Source organism: Empidonax traillii, unplaced genomic scaffold, assembly GCF_003031625.1.
Source record: "Empidonax traillii isolate 1590-97213 ecotype Southwest subspecies unplaced genomic scaffold, ASM303162v1 scaffold1101:size226669, whole genome shotgun sequence".
NCBI classification, from domain to species: domain Eukaryota; kingdom Metazoa; phylum Chordata; class Aves; order Passeriformes; family Tyrannidae; genus Empidonax; species Empidonax traillii.
This window is the reverse complement of record NW_020956294.1, coordinates 113,375-137,127: the sequence shown is the minus strand read 5'-3', so window position 1 is coordinate 137,127 and position 23,753 is coordinate 113,375. Positions and strand designations below refer to the sequence as shown.

Below are 23,753 nucleotides of genomic sequence, written 5' to 3'. Positions count from 1 at the left end.
CTGAGAGGTGCCATCAAAATCCGAAGCAAATGGTGGGTGTTACGATGGATATTGCGCTTTAACTGCTATGTATGTAGCACAATATGAAATATAAATAATTATTTATAAATATATAGGGAAATTTTCCCTATAACCATTTCCACGGTTTATTTCTAGCCTAACAACTGCAGGAATTGGAAAAAAACATCTTCTGCTTTTGCTATATAGCATCCATTACCTTTCATCCTGAAGCAGATATTCCAGATGTTTCTCTACAAAACAGAATAGACCAGTTTAGCAACTACAGCAGACTGTAAAAATATATTTACTTTCTTGCAATATGTTCATTTTGTATTGGAATTTTAGAGCATACCAGTTTAGATAACATCGTGGCAAAGCCAACTGAGTAAATCCTGTGTATAGTTAAGTTTTTCTTGACAGATTATAGGGCTGAAACATTTCATATAGTAGGAAGAGAAAAACACCCTCGTATCAAATGTGTAATTCAGTCAGCTTAATCAAAATACCAAGAAATAGAAAAATATTTATAGGCACAGTATGTGTAGAATCACGGACTCATTTGGGTTGGAAAAGATCTTTAAGATCCTGAGCCAAGGCCACTACTAAACCATGTCCCTAAGATCCACTTCTCCAGTATTGCATTTAATCCCTAAGGAAAAAGGATGCAGAGTTTTAGTCAAGATATAAGACATCATATTTTGCATTAACTTTCTCTGTTTAGTTTCCACTTTAACCACTAGTGATCCTGAAGAACAGGGGAGATCAATTTAGAGGGTAATTTTGTTTTATTTTAGATCTTTTTACTTGAAAATAAGTTTGACTTCAGTGTTTGTTATTTTTTTAGGAATATGGGAAATAGATAGAATTTAAGAACTTGTGTTCTGATCTAAAGATCTTCTGGAGCTGAAATGGATTCTCACCAAAATCATGGAGTGGGGGCGTCTGAAGTACCTTTAAAGCTTTGAGTCTCAGCCCTGACAGTATTTTGCTGCCTCCTTATAAATAATGTTTTACTTAGAGGTTCCCATCTAACCCAATCTTCTCAAAGAAATATAAACCCCTATGAATAAAAGTTAGAAAGTCCTTCTGCTCTAACAGAATTCTTTCGATCAGCTATAGCTGGGCAAGTCATTGCACCAGAACCCTCAGTGCATCACAGGGCAGTGGTTTTAAGGAATCACCTGGTCCCTCCAACTCTTTGCTCTAGGGCAACATGGCTTTGGTCAGTCCTGACACATCAGCTCCTCCTGGCAGCTCCAGAACTGAATTCTTCCCAAGGAAAAGCTGCTTCCCACACAGGATGGTTGGGCACTGAACAGGCCCCCCAGGGCAGTGGCCACACCACCAGATCTGCCAGAACTCAAGGAGTGTTTGGGCAACGCTCTCAGGGACAGGGTGGGATTGTTGGGGTGTCCCACGCAGGGCCAGGAGTTGGATTTGATGATTCTTATCAACTAAGGATATTCTGTGATTCTGTGATCTATTCCAGTGCTTCACTTCTCACATTCTGAGAGTTCAACAAGCCCAGTGCACCCAAACCTCTGCTACGGGGGGATCTCATGCTGATCTTTGGCAACTCCCTTTGGCCTGTTTTGGATCCACTTTTAACAGATCCATTTTCTTTATGCACAGTGCCAAAACAAATCCCAAAGTGTTCAAGCTGAGACCTTGCTAATCCTCTCCCTGAAATTCCCCTTGGAGTTTCCTGCTGGAGAGCAGCGCTTGCCGTTCCCACAGCCGGGTGCCACCGGTGACTCACGTTCAACCTGTGGGGCACAAAACCCCTGGAGCTTTTCCTGCAGGTTTTCTATAGTTACTGCTCATTCTGGGGTTTAGAGCTGGTTATTCCTGGCTGAGTGAACACCTTGCACATGACCCTGTTGGACAGCATCTGCTCTTCTTCTTTTTTTTTTTTTTTTTTAATTTTTTTAATTTAATTGCATTTGTCATCATTGCAATTTGTCGGAATCATTCTGAGGTTTTAATCGACCCTCCCAAGTCCTTTCAGTGCTTCTCAGCTTGCTGTCACCTCCAGATTTAATAAGCATATTCCATGTTCTATCACCCAGGTCATTAATGACAGTATGAAACATTGATGGACCCAGAAAAAACCCTTTCTGTGTCATCTCTAGGTGAATTGCTCTTAGGGAGCAAGCTCATTATATGGCAAGGATAATTATATTGTGTTAATGAAACTGTGTAAAAGAAGGAAGTATCTGCATCAAAGTGATGATGGAAGAACTCACCTACACCAATATTTTGCCTGAGGTGAAGTTCTCTGACTGAGCTTTGGTATCACCTGAGGCTCACAGGCAGGACACAGAGAACAAAACAGATTTTGTCCTCATTCGAGTCCTGAGACTCCAAATGAGAAGGAAAGAGCGTTTAGGTAACATGCATAAGAAATTAAGACATGCTTCATCCCTCTGCCTGCCCAGAAATTCTGTAGAATATGAATAAAGTCTGTAATTTAATTAAGAAAACTTGCAAGGGCTTGCAATAAAAGGGATTTTCTTCACCTTGGCTTTGATCCCAGGTTATGTCTGCACAACCACAGCCTCCATCTCCACCATTTCACTGGGTGACAGCCCTTCCCAGAGAGCTTGGGCATTGTAAGCAGTCAATTAAAAGCACAAATCACTTGATGCTAAATTATGTATTTTCTTAAATTTCATTTTAATATGAAATAAGGCTCTACTATGGAATTAAAGCATCTCCTCATTTCTTAGCCATAGAGTTCCTGAGAGAAGACTTACTACGTTCATATCCCCTGTCTGTGGGAGCTCAGCATAACGTTTGAGTTACTGAGCACCTGAATTATGTGTAAAAACTGATGGAGCCAGACAGCCATGCCCCTGAGGACTCTCAAAGGCATCAACCATTTCAGTGAAGTCCTGGAATATAATATCTGCATTTAATTGCATATATTTGTGTGTATTTGCCTGCCTTCAACTGTAAGGCCTCACTGTCGTCCCTGTTAGTGTCCATCACACATGCAGAATATTTGACTTCATTTGACCCCTTGGCAGCTTCTGTTTGCTGGGTTGAACTAAAGCTTCTCTTATTTTTTTTTTTTTTTCCTCAGTAATGTTATTCTCCAGGGAATATACTAAAGGAGATTTGGTTTGGTTTGCTGAGATGGTTGTTTATAAGCCCACACACACACAATAAATGACAAGCTGATATGATTTTTTTTCTGTTATCTAAACACCATTTCCATGAAACTTTGGCTCATGTGGAATAATCTGTTATATTATTTCTTTCAATTTATTTGACACCTGTCCAATACTGTAGACACTTCTAGATATCTAAAGTACATCTGCAGCTTCCAGTACAATAGTATTTTTTCACTTTCAATAATTTTTTTTCACGTCATTTATCTTCAAAACACCTGTGTGAAATATTCCTGCCTACAAATAAATAGAGAAGGCAGGCACAGACTAAACTAACATAACAAGCAGCACACAGGAATCCTGTGCTGAAGCAGAGATTTTGTGCTTCAGAAGTCACAAACTGGCACCCTGGGCACCCAGCCCTTTCCTTCTGTAGCTTCTTGCACAAAACTCCTCGTGCTCAGCTGTTCTGCTCAACCCTTTTGACATCAGAGGCTCAAAATCTCTATAGAATGATTATCACGTTGCAGTTTTTAAACGCTCGGTATAATATGAAACTTCCCTCAGTGCAGCTTCAAATCTCATGTCCCTTATTCAATGCTTAGGGGTTTTTTTTCCCCAGTGTGGTAAAATCTGTCATCTCTATTACTAATTATGGTCTTCTGATTTAATCTTGCTGCTGCTCCCTCCTGTAGGGCACGAGTCCTGCTTTGTTTTAGGGAGATGGCCACGTGCCAATGGCCACACAGGTTGGGAGTGGTGTTTTTTCTGAGCATCAGGAAGCTTCTGCAGGAGAAATCCCAAAGGCAATCCCAGTGCCTTTGGGATCTGTATATCCCCAGATACAATTGATGCAGAGCGTGCCTCAGCTTTGCACCATGTCTCATGAGTTGCAGATAAAGGAATAAATCTCTGGACCGTGTTTTGTTTGCCTGGACCAACCTGTGTCACAGACACGGGGAAATCTTGCCTGAGAGGAGTTTTGGCACCACCACTTCCCAAAAAGCCATTTTACCCTGCAGACTAATGTGTTATCAGGGCATGAACTTCCTTCTTTGTGAGTTACAAGTCCCTCCCTCACTATTTGTCTCTAAGCTCCCTGTTCTATGTCCCATATTTTAGTTCCCAGATCAGGCCGGATCTTCCAGACAGAATGGAATTTCACAGCTGGGACTGGACAAAACTTTACTGGACCTGTAAATTGGCAGTTTTAAAGCAGGAACCACTGACAGCACTTGTAAACCTTTCTCCTGTGAATCTCAGACTTATCCATGGCCAGAGTAAGCCAAGCTGGTCAAGGCTCCTTGGCTCGTTGTGAGGGGCTGGGTTAAAGGACAGCTCATAAAGGGAGGGTCAGGAATTACAGCTGGGTTGGAAAGGCAGGAAAGCAGTGCCTGTGAATTTGCTGAGGTCGAGGTGCTGAGTAGTGAGAGAGGAAAGAAAATAGAGGCAGAATTGATTCAGAATGATTTAAAGCACAAAGTTATTGATATGGAGAAATAGAATATTGGAAAACAGCAGGGAAGAAAATCCGTAAATTTACAGGTACTGACGTTGTGAGGAAGCTTCAGGAGCTTGATGGGACTGGTAGAAACAGTTTAGTTGGAGGCAGAAGTTATATGAATATATATGTCTAGTGATATAATATTTGTAATCTTAGGGCAAAACTGTGTCCAAACCAACAGATTTAGGAATGGGAGCTGGTTCCTCAAGATCTGCTGCAGTTCTTCACTCTGTTACAGAGGTACAAAGACCAGTCATTGGGTTTACTCACAGCAGGGAGGGATTTAACATATGGGTGATGTAGTTTGACCTGCTTTGCATGTGGAGAAATCCATATAATGCCAATTTACTGCTACCTTGGTACATTACCTGGGATAGTTGAGTGTGCAGTTAAAATTAAAATCTGTGAGCAGAAAGATATTCAGTAGCCTTGGAATAAGGGGAAAAAAAAAAAAAGAAGGTAGTAACAGAGGCAAAGTCTAATAGAGGAAATTTAAAATGGCATTTAAATTAAACTCTTGCCTCTGTTTGCAAATGTGGCAGTGTTTAATGGGGTTTTGCTCGGTGCAATATGGTATCCTGGTATCAGCAGAGAAGGGAAATTTGCTCACAGAGCTTTAAGCAACATGTTCCTGTGGGTGGTGGGGGATGTCCCTTTATAACCAGCGCTCGGTTTAAGGGGGGCAGATGAGTTAACTGGGGGTCTGTGTCTGCAGACACAGAAAGCCAGGCGAAAACTCCATTTCTGTTCCTCATGGAAAGCTTCCCAGAGCTGATTCAGGGCTTCTGTTGGAGCGCCCAGAGCCTCCAGGGTGTTCATACAAGAGGAAAAGGTCACACAGTGCCCCAAAGAAATTGCTCTGAACTGTGTAATCTGTAGGGGAAATCAGGAAGATACAATGCATTTTGTTGTTGTTGTTTTATTTTCCCTCTCCAGAAATTTACCCTACATTCTGCTTTGAACAGATGTCTTTTTTAAAAGTGTGTGGGAAATTTCCAGGAAAGTCTCATACACTTGAATTTTATTATGTTTCTCAAGTGCAATAATGATTTCAGAGATGACTGATGCTATTATTTCATTTAGTTTGCAACATTTTCTGTTTCAATTCCTTTTATTGTGTTTGCACAAATACAATTAGCTGTGGTACTAATCACTGTACTAAATCACTGAAAAAAGGAAAGAATACAGAGAATTTCAGTCTTTTAATAATATTTTCCCAGGGTTGTGAAATGTTCCTTTTTTTTCTTTTTTTTTTTTTCCCCCAGATTTAATTGACATTCATGTGTATCTGTCACTGCACAACATTCAAGCTCAAAGTTCAAAATAAGCCTTTGTGTTCCTCCTCTGTGGCAGGAGAGACTGAAGGCTGAGTTGTCAGTTGGTCCAGAAATGTGGGGCAGCACTCAAGGAGAGAAATGGAAGCGACAAGGCAGAGGAGGGAATTTAATTTAGGTATTTTGAGGGCCTTCATTTACAGCTTAACAAACCAGGAGGTGTCTCCATTGAAACCTCGTGGGCTCTTCAGGTGCTGGCAGGTCATGAGTCCAGAAACTATTTCATGGGTGAATGAGAATGGCTTGGATGAGTAAGGAGGCCAAGAAAACACCTTGAACCGTCGTTGCATCTCAGCTCAGGGAATAAAAACACACTTTGGTGGAGCCAAAGCAAATTCTCAAGCACGCAGAGGCGTTCTGCCCAATACTGTGAGTCTGTCTGGCAAATCGGTCACACCAGTAGCCGGGCAGTCAATTTGAGGTTGTTTAAATGGTAAGAATTACTATTAATGTGCCCCCACCCTGCCCTTCCCCACTCAGTGTAATCACATTCCAGTCCCACTCTGCTGGGAGTGCAAGGACACTGAGCCCGAGGGAGGGGTCGGGGTTGTGTTCTGGGAGGGGTTGTCTGTGTGTTCCTCCACGGGGATGAGGATTTGCATGTGTTTGTGGAACAGCAGAGAAATGTTGGGTGGCATTTGCAGGCTGCACTGGAGTGATTTGGAGGGAGTAGGTGGCTCCTGCCCCAGAAGATGGAAGGGGTTGGCTGACATGAGAAAGTAGGAGGATAATTAAGATGGCAAATATTATTTGTGTTTTGTGGTTGCTGCAGCCAGCTCTTCTGTCTCTGTATCTCTACACATTTAAGTTTTTCTGAGTTCCCAGTTTTGTTTTTGTTCCTAATTTTGTTTTAAGAAGGGAAAATTCTCACTGATGCAGGGCAGGCATAGAACTATTTAAAACACAGTTTCTCAGGACATAAACCCAAAAGACAAAAAACGTAACATAAAAGTACTTTTTTAAAATGTGTCTTTTAAGCAGCTTTTTTGTTTGTTTGTTTTCATAGTCTGTGTTATTTTAAACTCTTCAGAGTGCCATCATTATGTGTAGGGATCTTTAGTACGTTCAGCACAGTGGGTTTATCTGCAAGGGATATAAAGGGGGGAGTCATCCCACAAAGGTGCTCAGAGGAGAATTTTTGAGAAATAATAAATATCAAAATTTGTTGAAATTGTCCTGCTATATTTATGATGCTCATTCCAGGAATGGGTAGAGGGGTTTATTCCCCTTCCACTGGTTTTCGAGTTCAATATAAATCCTGCAAATGGCTCAAATGGCAAATAGTTTGTAGATAGTCTGTTGTGGTCACAGAACATTTATCATAACAAGCTGGTTAAGGCATCATTTTGCTCTCTGATGCTGTAGCAGTTGACATTTAAAGAAAGACTTGGGTAGAAGAATGTTTAGGTTATTGGCTCTTAGAAATAAACATTTACAGATCATATTTACAAAACAGCATTTCACCCTCTGTTTCTGAAGCAGGAAACAGGTCTGTTTATTTTCAATGCATTCTTTTAAAAAGATTATTATATTTAAATAATTATTTTATAGTGTTCAATTAAACACAGTGCACTGCTTTAAAAAATAATATTTTTTATGGTGTTTATCTGTGCAGGAAATCACAAAGGGGCAGTTTTTATTATTTACAGTTCAGGTGGAGTCATTCCTCTTGTTTACTGCGGGAGATCAAGATGGGCCCAAATTCCCATCCCAGTTCCCTGAACTACCCAACTGATCCTACCCAGAGCAGAGACATCCAAGTTCAAAGCGTGAACTTTGAAAGTCCTAAAATACTTGGAAAAAAAAAAAAAAAAAGAATAATCTCAGAGTTTATGTATTTACTTCAGGATGTTGTCTGGGGAATAACAAAGCCTATAAAATCCGTGTAGTGTAGAGCAACACAAAGCAATGGGAGCATTTGTCTTTTATTCCTTCTGCTGTATTTTTAGGGTTTTTTTACTAATAACTGTGCTGTGTAAAATAGTTTGTGATCTCATTCACTGACCTCTAAAAGTCAGGGAGCTTTTCCACTAAACATAATAAACTTATTGTCAGGCACAGGAGATTAGATGTGATCATGATTTCTAGGCTAAGAAACTGAAAATTGGTCTATATTCATGAATGTGCTGTATAATGGGCTGTTGTAAATCCAGTTGGGTTATTAGGATTTATTACTGAAGGGAAAAGTCATGGTTACATTTAAGACACCAGATTCAAGGTTTATTTACAGAAATAACCACCTCTGATAATGCTTGTCTTTTCTTCCATGAAAAATATCAGAAGTGACAGCAAAACTAGTTAAGTCAATATAATTCAAAAGGCAGTTTAAGTCACAAGCCATGAGGATACCAAGAGAAAACTTTTTGGGATATTCTGTATTCAGAAGGTATTTTTCCACATCAGTTTTTTGCTGTCCAACAGCAAAAGGTGTTTTAAGATTCGAGTTTATTTCTGATTTGCCTCTTCTGATTTGTTGGTTAATAAACCAAACTGGTTTCCCCCAGCTGAGTCTTGTTCTGCCCATGGCTGTAACTGGGGAGTGATTTCTCCCTGCCCTTCCCTTGAACCACGAGCCTTTTGTTGTATTTTCTCTCCCCTGCCCAGCTGAGGAGGGGAGTGACAGAGAAAAGAGGTGGCAGTTCAAGTAAGATATTTAACACAACGCACAATACTGGGCATTGCCCTTTTTTAGTACAGGAAATGTTAATTTTACCACTCAAGAAAACATGACTAGTTTGAATTGTAATTAGTTTTGATCGTATAAAGGTAAACCACGGTGGGTTTGAACCACAGAAGCATTACAGAGATGCACAAAAATGCATGAGGATGTGTCACCCAGCTTTCTTTTTTTGTCTTGATGGAACTTGAAGTTACTTGGTGTTGTGGAAACAGCTTTGGGAGGCGACAACTCGTTCTTCTGCACGTTGTTGCAATTTGTTTCTGATGTCAAAAATGTGGGGTTTTGTGGAGCAAAATGATATTAGAAGTGGAGAATTTTAGCAGGAGATGCTACTTATTGTAATAAACTGCTCTGGAGTTCATCAGTCAAAATGAATGCTGGCACAGGCGGCAATTCTAGCAGACTTTTTTTTTTTTTTTTTTAGAAAAAGCACTCTTTAGCAAAATTTCTACCTTTTAGCTATATTAGATGATGGATGGGCATTCTTATCTTGATTTAGGAAGTTAATTTTGTAAATACAGCTCCTTTTGTTTTGCATGAGCTCATGGGATTAGTCAAACAGGCTCACCAGAAACATCTACAAGGACCTCACCTGACGTGGCCGTGGATTTGAGGTTTCCCACTCCCCATCTTGTCCTTGCACATCGGGATTACAACCATCAGTGGGTGTGATCTGGTGGCCAGGACAAGTGTCCTGCTGTGTTTTGTTGGCTTTGTGTAATTCTCCTGCATTATGGGAAAGCTTCCAGGATCTCTTGGCATTGGCCCTGGCTCCCCTCTAAATACAGAACACCTTCAGCAACTCACCAGTGCTGCACTTAGAACTACACAAATTTCTGGAAGTATTTAAAATACTGAACTAAATTACTGAAATGCCTAAGATTGTTAAATGGTAAAGCATTAAAAATGGAAATAATAAAGTATAATCGCCAAGCTCTGCCTTGATATTATAGCATTCTACCATTCCCCTCTTGGATGTGACGCTTCCTGACCCCAGACAACAAGCCACGAACACACAGACATTTCAGCAGAGTTCACTTGATATATTTGGAGTCTTGTTCTGCATCATTTCCATCTGCTTTGCAACGCTGACTTGTTAAACCCTTTCCTGTGGCCAGCCCTGGTCAACCCATCTGTGTTCTGTGAAGTTCTTCTGAAGGTCAGACCCCAAAGGCAGTTTCGGGACTGTTGCCAAAATGTTTCCACTCTGTAGATGCACTTTTGCTCTTTATCTTTGGCGGGTCACTGGCTGGCTCTGAGCGTTCAGAAGTCATACCCTTGCAAAGCGTAATTCAGATATCCATGTGATGTTTAATCTGAGGAAATAACCCTTTCTGATCTCTTTGGAATGAATCTTTTCTGTGTGGGAACAGAACAAAACAAAAGCCCGTATTGTGTGTTGTTGAAACAGATTATTAGGGGAAAATATTGTCCTGATCAGGCTTGTCAGCCATCAAACCCAAAGCAGGATTCTCTCATTTCATCTCTACCACCTCTTGGTTTTGATCTGGGACTGAATTTCCCACGAATGCTGCATGAATATTTTAATGTCTGTGTAATTATGCTGTAAATGGACAGCAGTATTTTAGCCAGCTGGTTATACACAATTCATTACTACCAATTTGTGTCACCTTTTGTCTTGGAAAAGCTCCTTTTTGATTCTTATGTGGTTTTCCTCTTTCTTCCCCTTGATCCCTGCAACTTTTAATAATAGTTGTCAAAAAAAAGAAGGAAAAACTAACCTTTTCTGTTGAAACAGCCTGTTGGTGTTCATCTAGGTATTAATTAATTGCAAGAATCCCCTCTGTTCTCTCACAGGCAATCAGAGGGATATTTTCCTGCCCCATGCTGTGAACATAACTCTCTTATTCAAATGACCTTCTTTTTTATCCCTGGTTTCAAGACTGAGGAGCAGGATGGGAGTGTGGCAGGACGTGCTACAAGTCCATCCTGCATTCCTTAGATGGGGAGCATCACCCCCATAATATTAATAATTTACTGAGCCTGCAGTGCTGGGTTAACTGTTGAGCTCGATCTCAGGGGCCTTTTCCAACCTTAACTGTTCTGTGGTTTCCTGAGAGCTCAGGAAACTCCAGAAGATTCTTCCACAAATAGTGGAGCACGGCTCAGTTTCACAGGTTGGGTCTTTACACTTCTCTCCCACAGGCAAGATCATTAGAAAAACAAAGTTTTCATTCCTCTCCTTGCTCCTGCAAGATAAAGAGAAAAAAGGAGGAAAAAAAAAAAAAAAGGAAAAAGAAAAAAAGGACTGTTCACTTTATCCTGGAGAGGTAATATGCATCATGGCACTACTTTAAGATGAGATACTTCCTACCCATTTCACACTTTCGAAATAATTACTTAACACAGTGCAGCCCATTTTATTCACAGTAACTTTTTTCCTGGTAATTTGCTTGGTGGTTCTGAAATGAAAAGCATCATGTGGTGTGGAAAGCAGCAGAGCTGCTCCTGCAGAGCTTCAGTTGTTTGCTTTTTTTTTTTTTTTTATTTCTTAAATTTCTTTAGGTGTTTGATCATCCTGGAATTGACTCACCCTTAACACTAATTGCCATACTAAAGAAAACCTCCCTCAAATATAGTCCATTAGAAACCAGGATGAGAATTGGAAGTTGAGTTTAGTTCCCATGGGCTGTGGATTCAGCTGTTCCCTTCTTGGTGTTCATCACGACCAAGGGCAGCAAGCAGAGGCTCCATCGTTGTTCCTGTTTTGGTGAAATCGTTGATTTTTAAAGGAAACATTTATTTAATTATAATTCTGTAGATAATGCCAGTGGAATTACAGGTTATAGCATATAAGAACAGAGTAATGAATAGCAAGTGTGGAATGCTGCTTTATATTACTACTGAAATCACTATTGAAGTCATTGAAGGGCTAAACTAGTGAATTATTAGAATAATGCTATTTAAAATAGTTGGTAACCCTGTATATTAAATATAGGTTTAATTTGGGCCACCAAAGCTTTTCAAGAGGGAAAGAAGCAAACCAGATGTAGAGGTCAGTCAGCACTTTTACCACTTGCAATTAGTTTCTCTGAGCGTTTGTCATTAAAAAGGGATTGTAAGCAGCTGCAGATGTCCGTGGAAAACTTTTAGTAGTGCATGATTTGCACTGAGACTTGCAAATTACCATGTGTGTCTTGCTGCAAACCATTACCCATTCCTCAGGGGAGAATCTGCGGTGAATAAATAACCCAGCACAACTCCAGATCAGGGGTTCACCTCCAAAGTCAATAACTGATAAAGGAAGGCATGTCCAGCATAACTTAGGAGTTTAAACTCCACAGACTTCCAGTCCTTCAAAAAATGTGCCCGCATGTCCCACTGGATGAATTTTCAGGGCACGAATCACTTTGGGGCTGGCAAACCAAATCCAGGGCAGTTTTAACGTTCTTTGGGTGCCTGGTCTGCCTCTGGCACCTCTCAGGAGCATCAGAATGAAGGTGGCGCCAGTTGGCATCTGCCTCAGATTGATTTCAGGTCTTGCACTGGACCCACAGGTTTCAGTCTGCTGGGATTTCACTGAACGTTCCTCAACGTTTTTTACGCTCCATTTCCTACAGGAAGTCTTTGTGCCCATCTACCAAGAGAACTGTCTTGCTTTTAACCCCTTTAACAGTGTTTGGAGGGGTTTAGTAGTGCCAGACGATGGAGGTATAGCAAGGAAATTAAAGAAAAAAAAAAGATGAAATTATTATTATTATTATTATTATTATTAATATTAATATTATTATTATTTAAAAGGCAACCCTGCAGTGGTTTGGCATGTTGCATATGCATAATTTCTTCCATTTCCATTGGCTGTGATTTGGGCTCCAATGGCACTTACCTTAGGAATTTCAGTGCCATCATTACCAACAGAGTTAACTTGTCATCCTGCACATTCACAGGAATAACTCTTTTTGGAGGCATTTACGTGCCTGTGCAGAGCTGTTCATTCCATTCCCCTTGCAGAGCAGGCAGGGATGGTCAAATTAATTCCTATCTCATGAATATAGAAGATAAAGGGCCAAATCCAATTAAAGACCTCGGGGTTTCCCGGCTCAGAGTTACAACGTGAACATTTTAAGTGAGTTTTTTACCACAGGGGTCCCTAAACCTGGGCTGTGCATTGTGGCTGTTGAAAAAAGGGAAGTCACCTCATCCCAGGAGATTCACTGTGCTGAGTAAAGCCCAAACCCCAAGATCCCCTTTGGATCTTGAAAAGCAAGATAGGGCTGGAAAGAGGAGGCTTTTTCCAGCATGTGCTGTGTCCTGAACACATATATTGATAAGTATTTTTGGAAAAAAAACTGAAGTGATGTTCTAAATATCAGAGAGATTATTCTAATCCCTATTTTTTTTTTTTTTATTTTAATATTCGAGCATCATATAGGGCTTCAGGCTGATTCCCTTTATGCCTCAGGACTGGGTACGTGTTCACCTTTCGCACTGAAGCTGAGCCGGGGTGCAGATTGGCAGGAAAGGGGCAGAGGGACTCCAGGCACCAGTGCCCACCCCAGATTATCTCACCTGGGCACTCCAGGCAGGGCTCTGAGGGCAGCTTTGCAATAATTTGCCCTTTTTGAATCCCCCAAACTCACACCGCTGCCTCCAGGGGTAGAAGGACGAGTCCCTTCCCTTCCCTGCTCCCATTTCGCCCACTTAATCCGAGTCATCTGCTTGATGATTCCAAAAATAAATCTTCTATTCGATGGAAATTTGGAGTGTCCATGAAAAATGAATGTTCCAATCATTCAATGGAAATAATGGTAAAACTCCTGCTGGCTTGAGAGGCAGCACAGAGAGGCTTTGTAAATGCACCACTTATCATTTCAGTAAAGGTCTTTATCTTTGTGCATTTAATTTTATTCTAATAACAGAACAAAACCACGAAATTTTTTCTGATTTCTCCAAGAAGAAATAAGGACTCTAATCAATCTGTAAAAATAAAGCATTATTTTATGCCTAATTAGTTTGGAATAGCATTTCCAAAGGTTTGTTTTTTTTTTTTTTTTTTCTTTTCTGTAAAAAAAGGGCTGTTGATGAAAATGTCACAGAGTTATTTTCAACAGGCTTTTGCTCAGATACCCCACATGGACATTCTGTTATTTTGTGCTGGCTTTTACACTAATGCCCTGTAATTGTGTTTTACTTCCTCTGATTAAACTGACAAGTAATTTGAATGGATATCACTCAGCACATTGATCTGAGGCAGCGACAGGAATAGACCCCAGCTTTGCTCTGTAAAAATAGGCAGAGCTGCTCCTTTGCTCCTGCATTCTTTTGGAAGTCTGGTTGGAGTTTAAAAAAGTTCTTTTATTGGGGGTTTTATTTGGTTTTGTTTCATCCCTGTTGCCTCGTGGCTGTGATGTCCCACGTGTGGGCACCAAGAAGAAGCCTGTCCTCAAAGTGAAAGTTTAATTACTGTAATGAGGATTGAGTTATTTTCCTTCCCAGGCTTTGCTCTGTCTCCAGTCATTCAAAGCAGGAGCTGAAGTCGTGGCACGTGCCCAGTCAAAGCTCACCCTCACTGTCTGCCTGCAGGTGGGGTGTTCACAGGAGATGCTGGGGTGCAGCCCTTGTTTCCAGACACATCTCCCTGCCCTCAGAAGGTTTGACACATCCACTGGTGCTGTGTGGGCTGCGTTGCCAACAGGGTGTCAGCACTGGAAAGCAGCAGCGCTCTCAAACAACAATTTCAAATGTTGTTGCAGTGTAGACTGTAATTAGAGGTGTTCAGAGCAGGTTGGAGGACAAAGAACCTGCAAAAAAAACCAAACCCCAACCCCTACCTGGGTGGCTTGGAGGGAACTGGCAAGGTAAGGGGAAAAGAAAGTAGCAATTAATAGGAAAAAGCATTTAATTCTCTGTTATAAGAATTGAGTTGCCTACAGTGACGGACACATTTTTGATTGGACATAAACAAGACTCATTTCCTCATGGGTCATCCAAGGAAGATGAGCCTGATGCAATTAAAGAAATGCAGGTGTAATAGCCAATACACATCCCATACAGAAATCTCTTGGATAGTGACAGATGCAGCCAACTAGTTGAAATCCTGTTTTTCAGTGATATTTGATAATCAAACCCAGTTCTGTGCCTCTTAGTTGCCTCATATTGCATCAACTTTTGAACTGATAAAATTGGAACAGAATGCATGATAGGAGGCTTTATTAGTAACTGTTTCATGACTTAGGAAAATTATTACGCTTAATAGAATAGGCTTTTCTCAAAAGCTTTTATTAGAGTGGGCAAATTTTAACATTTTTCATTTACATAAGTCCTTCACTACAGGTTTCCATATCCGAAGGGAAAGAAAAAATGTATCCTCTCTGCTTTTCCTCCAGTTATTTTAGATTAAGAGAAGACATCAGGAGCCATTTAAAAGCAGATTGCAGTTTGCAGCTGGAAAGCAGCTGGTGGTTAAATGAGGAGTTTGTACTGGACCCTTTGCAAGTAGAAGTCTGTGAAGAAATTAGAATAATTTTGAATTCTGGAGTAAACATTTCTGACCTTCTAAATGGAAGCATCTGCGAGATTTTATTTATATGATGAGTGGGGAGATTCTCAGCTGGTGTAAATTAGTGTGGCTTCAGTGAAGCTGATGTTTTTATCACAGTTTACATCATGCACGTTTCTTTCCTCAGAAATTCTATTTTTTTACATGCATTTAAGTGTAACAGCATCAATTTTCTGTACTGACATTTTCTGAATAGAAATAGGCAGTTTCTTTTATGAAAACCCTTATGTTTTCCTCTGAGTAAGCATTGCAAAGGCAAAAGATGCTCTTTAGTTACAAGAAATATCCTGCCAGATTTAAATTTTAATATATATATTGTTCCCAAGTCAGCCCCTCAACCAGAAAGGAGCGAGGGGAAGGTTCCCTGACCTCAGCTCTCAAGGGCATGAGGACAGAAACCTGGAGCAGGAGTAGACTTGCATGCTGACACTCATCCCATTGCCAGTGCCAGAGATCACTTAAACATGCCCTGCCAGAGGTTTCTTGAGGATGTATCAGAAAACATGGCCCAGGTTTTTATCCCTGGCTCTCCCAACTGCATTTCCTTGTTTCTCCCCCCATTATCAGCAAACCTCAGTTCCAAACGAGGCTGATGTTGAGGAAGCTCAGATTAGAGAAATCCAGCTAAACTGGTGGGTTCCTTTTTCTTTTTTTTTTTTTTTTTTTGGTTTTCCTCGTTAGGTTGTGGTGTTTCTGTGCTCCAGCACCCTCAGCCTTTCCCCACACTCAGCGGGGTGTTGCTTGATCCCATCAGCCAAGTCTCTTAGGGACACATTAAACAACGTTGAGCCCAATGTCAGTCCCTGAGAGACCCCACTTGGGACAAGCTGCCAGTTTGAAAAGAACCTGAGACTGTAAAATCCAATGCTGAGCCTGAATTATGAAGTGTGTTTCTTTTAGACAGCGAGAAGAAAGGGAATTATTTTCAGGACCTCAAAATAATCACATCCTGGAAGGACTGGAATATCTTTTGTGGAAGCTTGTAAAAAAGGCACCCTTATGACGCTGTATTTTTTAATTCTCTGGAAAAAAAATCACCCAAAACACATCATTTGTCCAAGACACAGTCTCCAGACTGATCCTCAGGAGGGCTGGACAGTCTTTATAGTTATTAAGTAGGCAGTTTATCTCATGTAACTTGGTTGTTTTTTAAGAATTAATCATCAGGAACTGCAAAATCCCCTCCATTGTTGATGGAGAGGAGCAATCCCATGTGGTGATTTGTATTCCATATTAAAACAAATACACAAGACAGATGGGTGCTCTGTCACTATATATTGAGTATAGAAAGAGCTGAAATAACTAGATTTGATTCAGTATTTTTGAGTGGTGAAATTAAATGGGATGGTCCTTCCCCGGAAACTGTCACTGCTTTCTCGACTGGCAGTGGGTGCTACATTATAATCTGAGTTTAATGAAAGGACACAACTCTTAAGTGATGGCAGGATATTCTTGCCTTGGGGAAGAATTTCTAATATTTCATGGCTCTCCCTCCTTCCAAAAAAAACCCCCCAAACAATGCATGTGTTTTACCTAATAAAAATCAATGAGATTTGGGGGTCACGCTTGCCTTGTCCCTTAGGAAAGTCCCACCAGTTGCCTTTTCTGAATTTTTGGTGCCTCAGAATGCTGTAAAATCCAGTGTATGTAGAAGAGCAGGACTGTGTCCTCACCACAGTGATCCTGGAAACTCTAGTTCAAAAAGACACAGAAATGCAGAAATATTCAGTGTAACATCTACAAGTGAAAAAAAAAAGATCACCAAACCCCCCAAAATCGTCACCCTTGTTCTCGAGAGTGAAAAAGTTCTCCATCTTAGGCAACCTCTAATATCATCTAAATATAAATTCTTCAGCCAGTTATTTTCCTTTTTTTTTTTGAAAACTTAGGTGCCAGTGCATGATTATGGGTAAATATCAATTAATAGTGGCAGCTGCCACTTGGGAACCAGTGTGATCGAGCCCTAATCCTACCTGGTGTTTCAAATCCAACTGCACTCACTGACAACGTTTCTGACAATCCCTGGCTATTGCCAAAAGACAAGAAGTGGTTACAACAGCGAATTAGGCAAAACAAGAAAAATAATACCCACAAACCCATCAGAGCGAAACAATCCCCTACACACAAGTTTTGCCACTTTGGACAAGAGAAAAGAAGAAACTACACACGGCTGATATTGAACAAACCACTTAATTCACCCATCCTCCACTTGAAGGCATTCAGATATTGTGCTGATGTGGCCTGCATAAAAAACATACTTAAAATATAACAAGAATACCTTCCTGAGCCATTCACAGACGCAGCTTTCATTATTTCTTTATTTTATTTCATTTCATACTTGGTCTTAATTGTGTACAGATCTAAAACTTGCCTGGATTCAGGCCAAGGGTAAGATCTGGGCACCTCAGGTACTGATACCGTGTCCAGCTCATGACCCATTTTAATTTTATTGACTTTATTTACTCTCTGGCACTGCAAGTTTGGGGCTTCCCCAGCTCTCTGCGCAGTTGTTATCAGTTGTGCTACACTGGAACCAAATCCACTGGTCACAAGGTAATTAAAATCTGCCGAAAGGAACTGAATTTTCATGCCAGAGGAGGTGTCTCTGTAGCAAAGCTGAAGCTGGAGAACAGGTGATTGCAAACCTCCAGTGTAGTTACTTAGAATAAATTCTAAAGCCCAAATAATTTGTGAGAATAAACATACAGAGCTGAGTAAAACAGTAATTCGTGTTCATGCCGTGCTGCCAAGGGACTTCCTGCCATTCAATTTTTTCCATAATTCGATTTATTTTAGCATGTCCTCTTCAGCTCATCCATGCAGGAACCACACAGGTTTTGTAACACTTGTTTTCCTGTCCCATCTCCCTAGCAAATAGCTAGGATTTTCAACTTCCAATGAAATTTAGTCTCTACTTACCTCTCCTGAAATGTGTAGTTTAGCCTTTTCCCGACCCAAAATTAATCATCCTCTGCCAGAAGGGGAATATGTATTGGTATGTTTAAACCTGGATTTCTGGTTAAAAGCGCTGATGTCTGTTGTTCAAAATGTTCTTCCTCCTAGTGCTAAGCTTCTCTTCATCACTTTTAAAAGGGCTATTGAGCATGAGCACAGTTTTAAAAGAGTGATGTTGTTCAGCGTTTAAAATAAAATATTAGGACGGATATATTTTTGAGCAGCAATTTACGCCTTAATAAAACACTGGGATATTGAAGTTCTGAATAAACTGTAAATGATGGAACCCTCTACCCATGGGATGTGGACAATATAAAAATATATCAAGATTTGGTAGCTTTTGGATCAATAGATAATCTCTCCACCTGTCTCCTGGAGGCTGAATTGCTGGAAACAGTAGTGAAAGTGTCTTGGACATGCAGCCCAGAATGTGCTGGGAGCCTGAGCTGTTCCAGATATTTTGGCTTATATATCTAACAGAGGAATGTGGGAAAACACTGCTCCCAAAACTTCTTATGTAGTTTCAGTCCACTATTATTATTAATCATATTATTATGGTTAAATTGAAGCACTGAGCTTCTAAATGATGCGTTTCGGAGGAAGGACAACAACACCCTCTGACATCACTCCTGTGGTTGTCACACATGGGTTTTGTCCGTGAGGTTCTGTTCCAGGCCTGCAGTTGCTGCACTTCTTGTGTATTCCTTGGCAGTCCCTCCCCTTCTTTTATAGGTCACTGCTGTCAGCCTTGTTCACCTGGCATTGATTATAATTATTAATTTTTTAATGACATGCTCCAAATTGTGGGTTTGCATCTCACACAACTCTGAGGTGACCCTAACTTTTCAACATAAGGACATTCATTACAGTAGCATCTGTCTTTTGAATAATACTTTAGGAAGTAGCAATTTTAGCTCTTTCGTGTGCTGAAATTTAAACTCTGTGATTTCCACATTGGTGGGATCTGGAACTATTCAGAACTATCAACACAGTTCCAATCTGGAGCATTTTCTTCCAAGGTTGACTGTATCTCATCCAAAAGGCACCGAGTCTCTGGGCTGATTGGCCTGGCTGTGCTTGCCTTGACTCTGTGATCTTCCCCAGGGTTAGCAAAGAGTGTCCCTTTAAGTACCTTTTGCTGACCAAAAGAGTTCTGTAAGAAGAAAATCATGGGATATAAAATGTCCTTAAAGGTTGTGATAACTATTTTGGGAGCTTTATATTTTACTCCGACAGGATAAACTGTGAACAGCTCATGAAAAGAAAAGGAAGGAGAGTAAAAAGGTCTTATTTCAAAAGGAAAAACAGTGCTATATCATAGCAGAGATCATTCTAGCAGATGCCCAGATTTCTTCTCATCCTCAAGTACTTTTTGTTGTTAATTTATTTCTTTCCCTAACTAAATGAAGTTCCCAGTTTTAACTGTGAAGCTTTCCAGACTTTGCTTAATATAAAGAGGACAGTTCTTGTATTCTATCTTTGTTTTAGTGTTCAAGTAACGTCACTGACACTGGTTGTGACTACAGGCATTTTCTAGGGTGATAGGATGATCAACACCTGGATTTCTTCCCCTTACCAGACACGGATGTGTCGAAAAACTACACAACTTCTCATACCACGTGGCAAATCGGGCTAAAAACCGCTTGAAAATCATATTCAGGGAGCTGGGTCCTACATTATGCGATCTGAGAGAGGGACTGGGGGCAGAGATGCAGTGGAACGCCCACTCCTGACCTGGGGGGCTCTGCAGGCAGCACAGCCCCTGGGCAGGATCCCGTGGGAATTGGCTCCTCCTGAGCAACTGGGAATAAACCAAACAGGCAGGGAAAAGCTCTGAGGAAATTAGGAGGGAAGTAACACAGACTGAGAGAATTGTTTGGAAATATCTCGAGTGCAGGCACTATGCAAATGCTGTTAATGGTCACAAGAAATCAGGGGCTTGATTAACATATTCTCCTGTAGCAAAGTTCTCATTACACCATGAATAGATGTAATTCTGTCCATAGGGACTCTGAATTCCGATATTTTGACATTCAAGGACTTCTGTGCATTTCTCCTCCTTCTCTTTTTAACCCAATGCCAGCAGCAATTTTTGCTTCCTTTTTAGCCCAAAGTGTCTGTCTCCTCTTTGTGGAAAAAGATTAACAGAGAAACGGCAAAAGCCTCAATACTAAGCTGTATGGTCTTTTTTTCAGGAAACCACTAAATTCCTCTCCATCTCTTCTAGGAATGAAGGCCAAAAAATTATCACAGAGCAACAATAATATAAGAGTATTTAAGGACTTAAATAAATCAACTTTAATAAACTTGTATTTTCAGCACAGAGCAGATGGTGTTTGACAGACCTCCCTGAAGCTCTGTAGCATCACATGCCACGCTAGTTATTTTTCAATAATGTGATTTACTAAACAAATTTCTCCTTCTTTGAAATCCTACGGTGAAGAAGGGGGTTTGTGCACAGATTAAAAGGCAGCAGCCATTTTATAAGGAACAGGTGAAGGACGCCTAAAATTCACGGATAAGTAAAAAATTGTGCAGAATGTGAGACTACACCCGTGTTTTTGTGTGCTAATAAAATATTGACATTGAGAGAGCTCGACTGGATCTCCATCCACTCGGTTTGGGAGCCTGTTTTCCAGCACAGGCTGGTTCATCCCGTTTAGCGTCTCAGACAGCACATGGGCATGATTTGGGCAATTGCACAGAGCATTTGGGAACAGGCTCTTTCCTGCTCTGGGGGGAGAGGGGACCGACCAGATGGGCATTGGCAGTCTGTGCTGTGTGGCCTAAGGGTCGTGGAAGGGCTCCCAGTTGTTTTGTGCTTCACAATAGGAGGTACCCCAAGGGCCCTTCTTCACTAAACACTGTTAATTTAAAACTAGACTCAAAAAGTTACAGGATAAATTGGAAGAGAGGCCTGGGAGAGGTTCTGGAGCTGTTGGCTACCCTGGGCCTACCCTCAGTGAGAGTTTCCTCCTATGAGCAGTACAAAACACCCAGTTTAGGAACCGAAATGACAAACTTTGAGGTCAGTCTCAACATTTCTACTTTGTTTTCCCCATGGCCAGGAGCCTTTGCTCCCAGATGGTGCAGTTGATCAAATGCTGAATTTACACAGTGTCACTGTATCCCATAGCTGACTACTCTGGAAGAAGTCCCAAGTTCCTGTTCAAGGACAACTTTCTGACCCCCCTAAACGGGTGCCAGGCATTCATTGCTTGACCTCACCATGTTGGTGGTGAACACAAAATATATCTGCCCTGCACGGGATCAGTGAAGATGAATTGTTAACTAGTTGTTTTGTTTCAGGGCTGTAAAATACAATCCCTGTGTTAAGTATCGTGGTGTTTACTCTTTGATTGTTTACCTTAGGTCAATATTCACAGCAATTTTCCCCAGTTTAGGAAGTTATTCCCTGGTTTTATTACAAAGGAAAATTAAAAAAAAAAAAAAAAAAAAAAAAAAAAAAAAAAAAAAAAAAAAAAAAAAAAAAAAAAAAAAAAAAAAAAAAAAAAAAAAAAAAAAAAAAAAAAAGAAAAAGCCAAACAAAGGTTATCTTTGACTAGAAAAAAATGTCTTAACTTATTTTGTGTGGTTATGGATCTCTCTGAGACAGTCCATTAAAGCTTTAACAATGAGAAGGAAGAGGAGAATTTAAACAATATTAAAGAAATTGAATTATTCGACTGGGAAAAATAAAGCATCCCAGAACAGTGATGTCACCAAGGAAACTTGGTTCAGCAAGTGCCCAGTGCACAGCTGGAGGAATTGTCTCTGAGTTTTCTTAGAATACATCTTTGTAGTCCAGCTAGAGCTGGCTGAGACTGGCTCATCTGGCAGTCCCTGCTGCCCCATTCCAACAGCCAGGAGAGGCTTCCTGTACCAAACTTATCAGCCTCAGCTTTAGTGGGAAAAATCAGCCTGAAAAGCAGGCCTTGATTGTGTGCACGTGTGCCAGCTGCTGCCTTGAACAAAGTACCAGGGACTGAATTCAGGGCGTTTAAAACCAAAAGCCTGTGCTGACACTGCTTAGGGTGCAGAGACGAAGTTCTTCAGCTGGGGACCAGAAGAACTCAGTCAAAGGAGGAAGGCAAGAAAAGTGAGATAAAAATATCACCGGGTGACACAGATGCCTCCTCTTGTGTGATAGCAAATGCTTTCTCTCTCTGCTTTCTGGTGTCAATTTGTGTGATTAACTGCAGAATTTGTAATGGATTCTTTTTAGAGAGCTAAGAGGTAAATTTATGTTTTGTATCAAATTCTGGTGGCACTTGATATTGTTGTGTTTGAATTTCTAAATGAGAAAAAGGGGATGGGGCTTTTGCAGATTTCTAAATGATCATAAAAGCTTTGGCCTCGTGTCATAATTAGAATTACAGGCAATAAGAGCAAGCAGGCGTTCTCTGGAATGAATGCTTAAAGGAAAGGCTGGAACTGAGGCCACTTGCCAACGTAGAGCTGATAACTGTGCAGTCCATGTGAGGGATCACTGCTGAAAGGGTTTGTTTAATCCCCATCCCACCCCAAAAGGGACTTCTCAATAGTTCCCAGAAAAGTCTGCTATTAGGCTCAGCTGGAGACGGAAAAATGGCTCTTAATCATATGCAAGGAACAATTCTAAATAGGAGTATTTGAAAACAGCCTTGGGAAGGAAAGAGTACTGCCAGGGAGAATGGAGGATCATTTTGATTCTTGATGAAAAGCTTTCAAACAGAGTTCAATGTGTAAGAGATGTGACAAATCTTTAGAGAAGCAGTTTTCTCCTAAGAGAAAGGTAATACAGCTAACAAAGTCACTTAATGCTTTTTGTGTCATTGAACCTAAAAAAAAAGTATTTTTTCCCCATTGGTTACGGGCCACAAAAAGCGCTTTTTTCCCCCCCTTTTTAATCTTCGTGAGGAGTTTTGCTTTGAGACTTCCTGCAGGAAAGTGTTTTAAGTGGAATTTTTCTTTATGCTACACCTAATGTCTGCCAATATGATTCCTGCTACAGGCGTAGGGACCATTTTCCTTCTGTCCTCAAGCTGTGTTGCTGCTTATTATCATGTTTAACATTCCCGGTGCCTGGCAGGATGGAGATTAGAAACTCTTAATATTCATTTTATAGTGAAAGGTCTTGCCAGATTTTTGGAGTATTAACTGTAATATATGCACATAATTTAGTGGTAGAAAAGTTCTGAACTCTCCGGTGAGTCACCTTAATCTTTGTTCTTATCACTTTAGGATTGTTTTAAATAATCTTCCACGCCTCCCTCACATAAACATGTTAAAAACAAAAATAACAACTTGATGGAAGCGAACAGAAAAAAGATGCACAGGTTTCCTTTGATGAGTCTTTACTGTTCTTTTTGAAAGTGTGTGTTATCCGGAGTATTTTCTTCTAACTCCGTAATTTTGGTTTTGTTAACAGACTGGGAGGAAGGAGAAGGGGGATCCCCTCAACATTGCCATAGACAAGATGACCAAGAAAACACGAGACCTTCGAAGGCAGGTAAGCTGTGACTTTTGTAATGCTTCTTGATTTTCCAAGGAAATCATAAACTCTTCCACTTAGGACTGGTTTTGCCTCATGTATAAAGTATCAGTGTCCTTATTTAGACATGGCACTACATTTACACGTGACATTAGGCAAAGTGAGGAGCATTTC

General features: G+C 40.6%; 1 protein-coding gene across 3 annotated transcripts in view; it reads left to right on the top strand.

Annotated features, from left to right (window-relative positions):
- The window catches only part of LOC114068625 (catenin alpha-2), a 148,828-nt gene that overhangs the window by 12,484 nt on the left and 112,591 nt on the right, over window positions 1-23,753 (top strand). For 2 of the 3 annotated variants that reach the window (XM_027904903.1, XM_027904902.1), the window contains exons 1-2: window positions 22,812-22,880; window positions 23,517-23,597. In XM_027904903.1, coding sequence (XP_027760704.1) covers window positions 22,827-22,880; window positions 23,517-23,597 — 135 coding nt within the window. In that variant the 5' untranslated portion in view covers window positions 22,812-22,826. Of the gene's footprint in view, window positions 1-22,811; window positions 22,881-23,516; window positions 23,598-23,753 lie in introns of those variants that run through there. The other variant, XM_027904904.1, reaches the window with a different exon arrangement.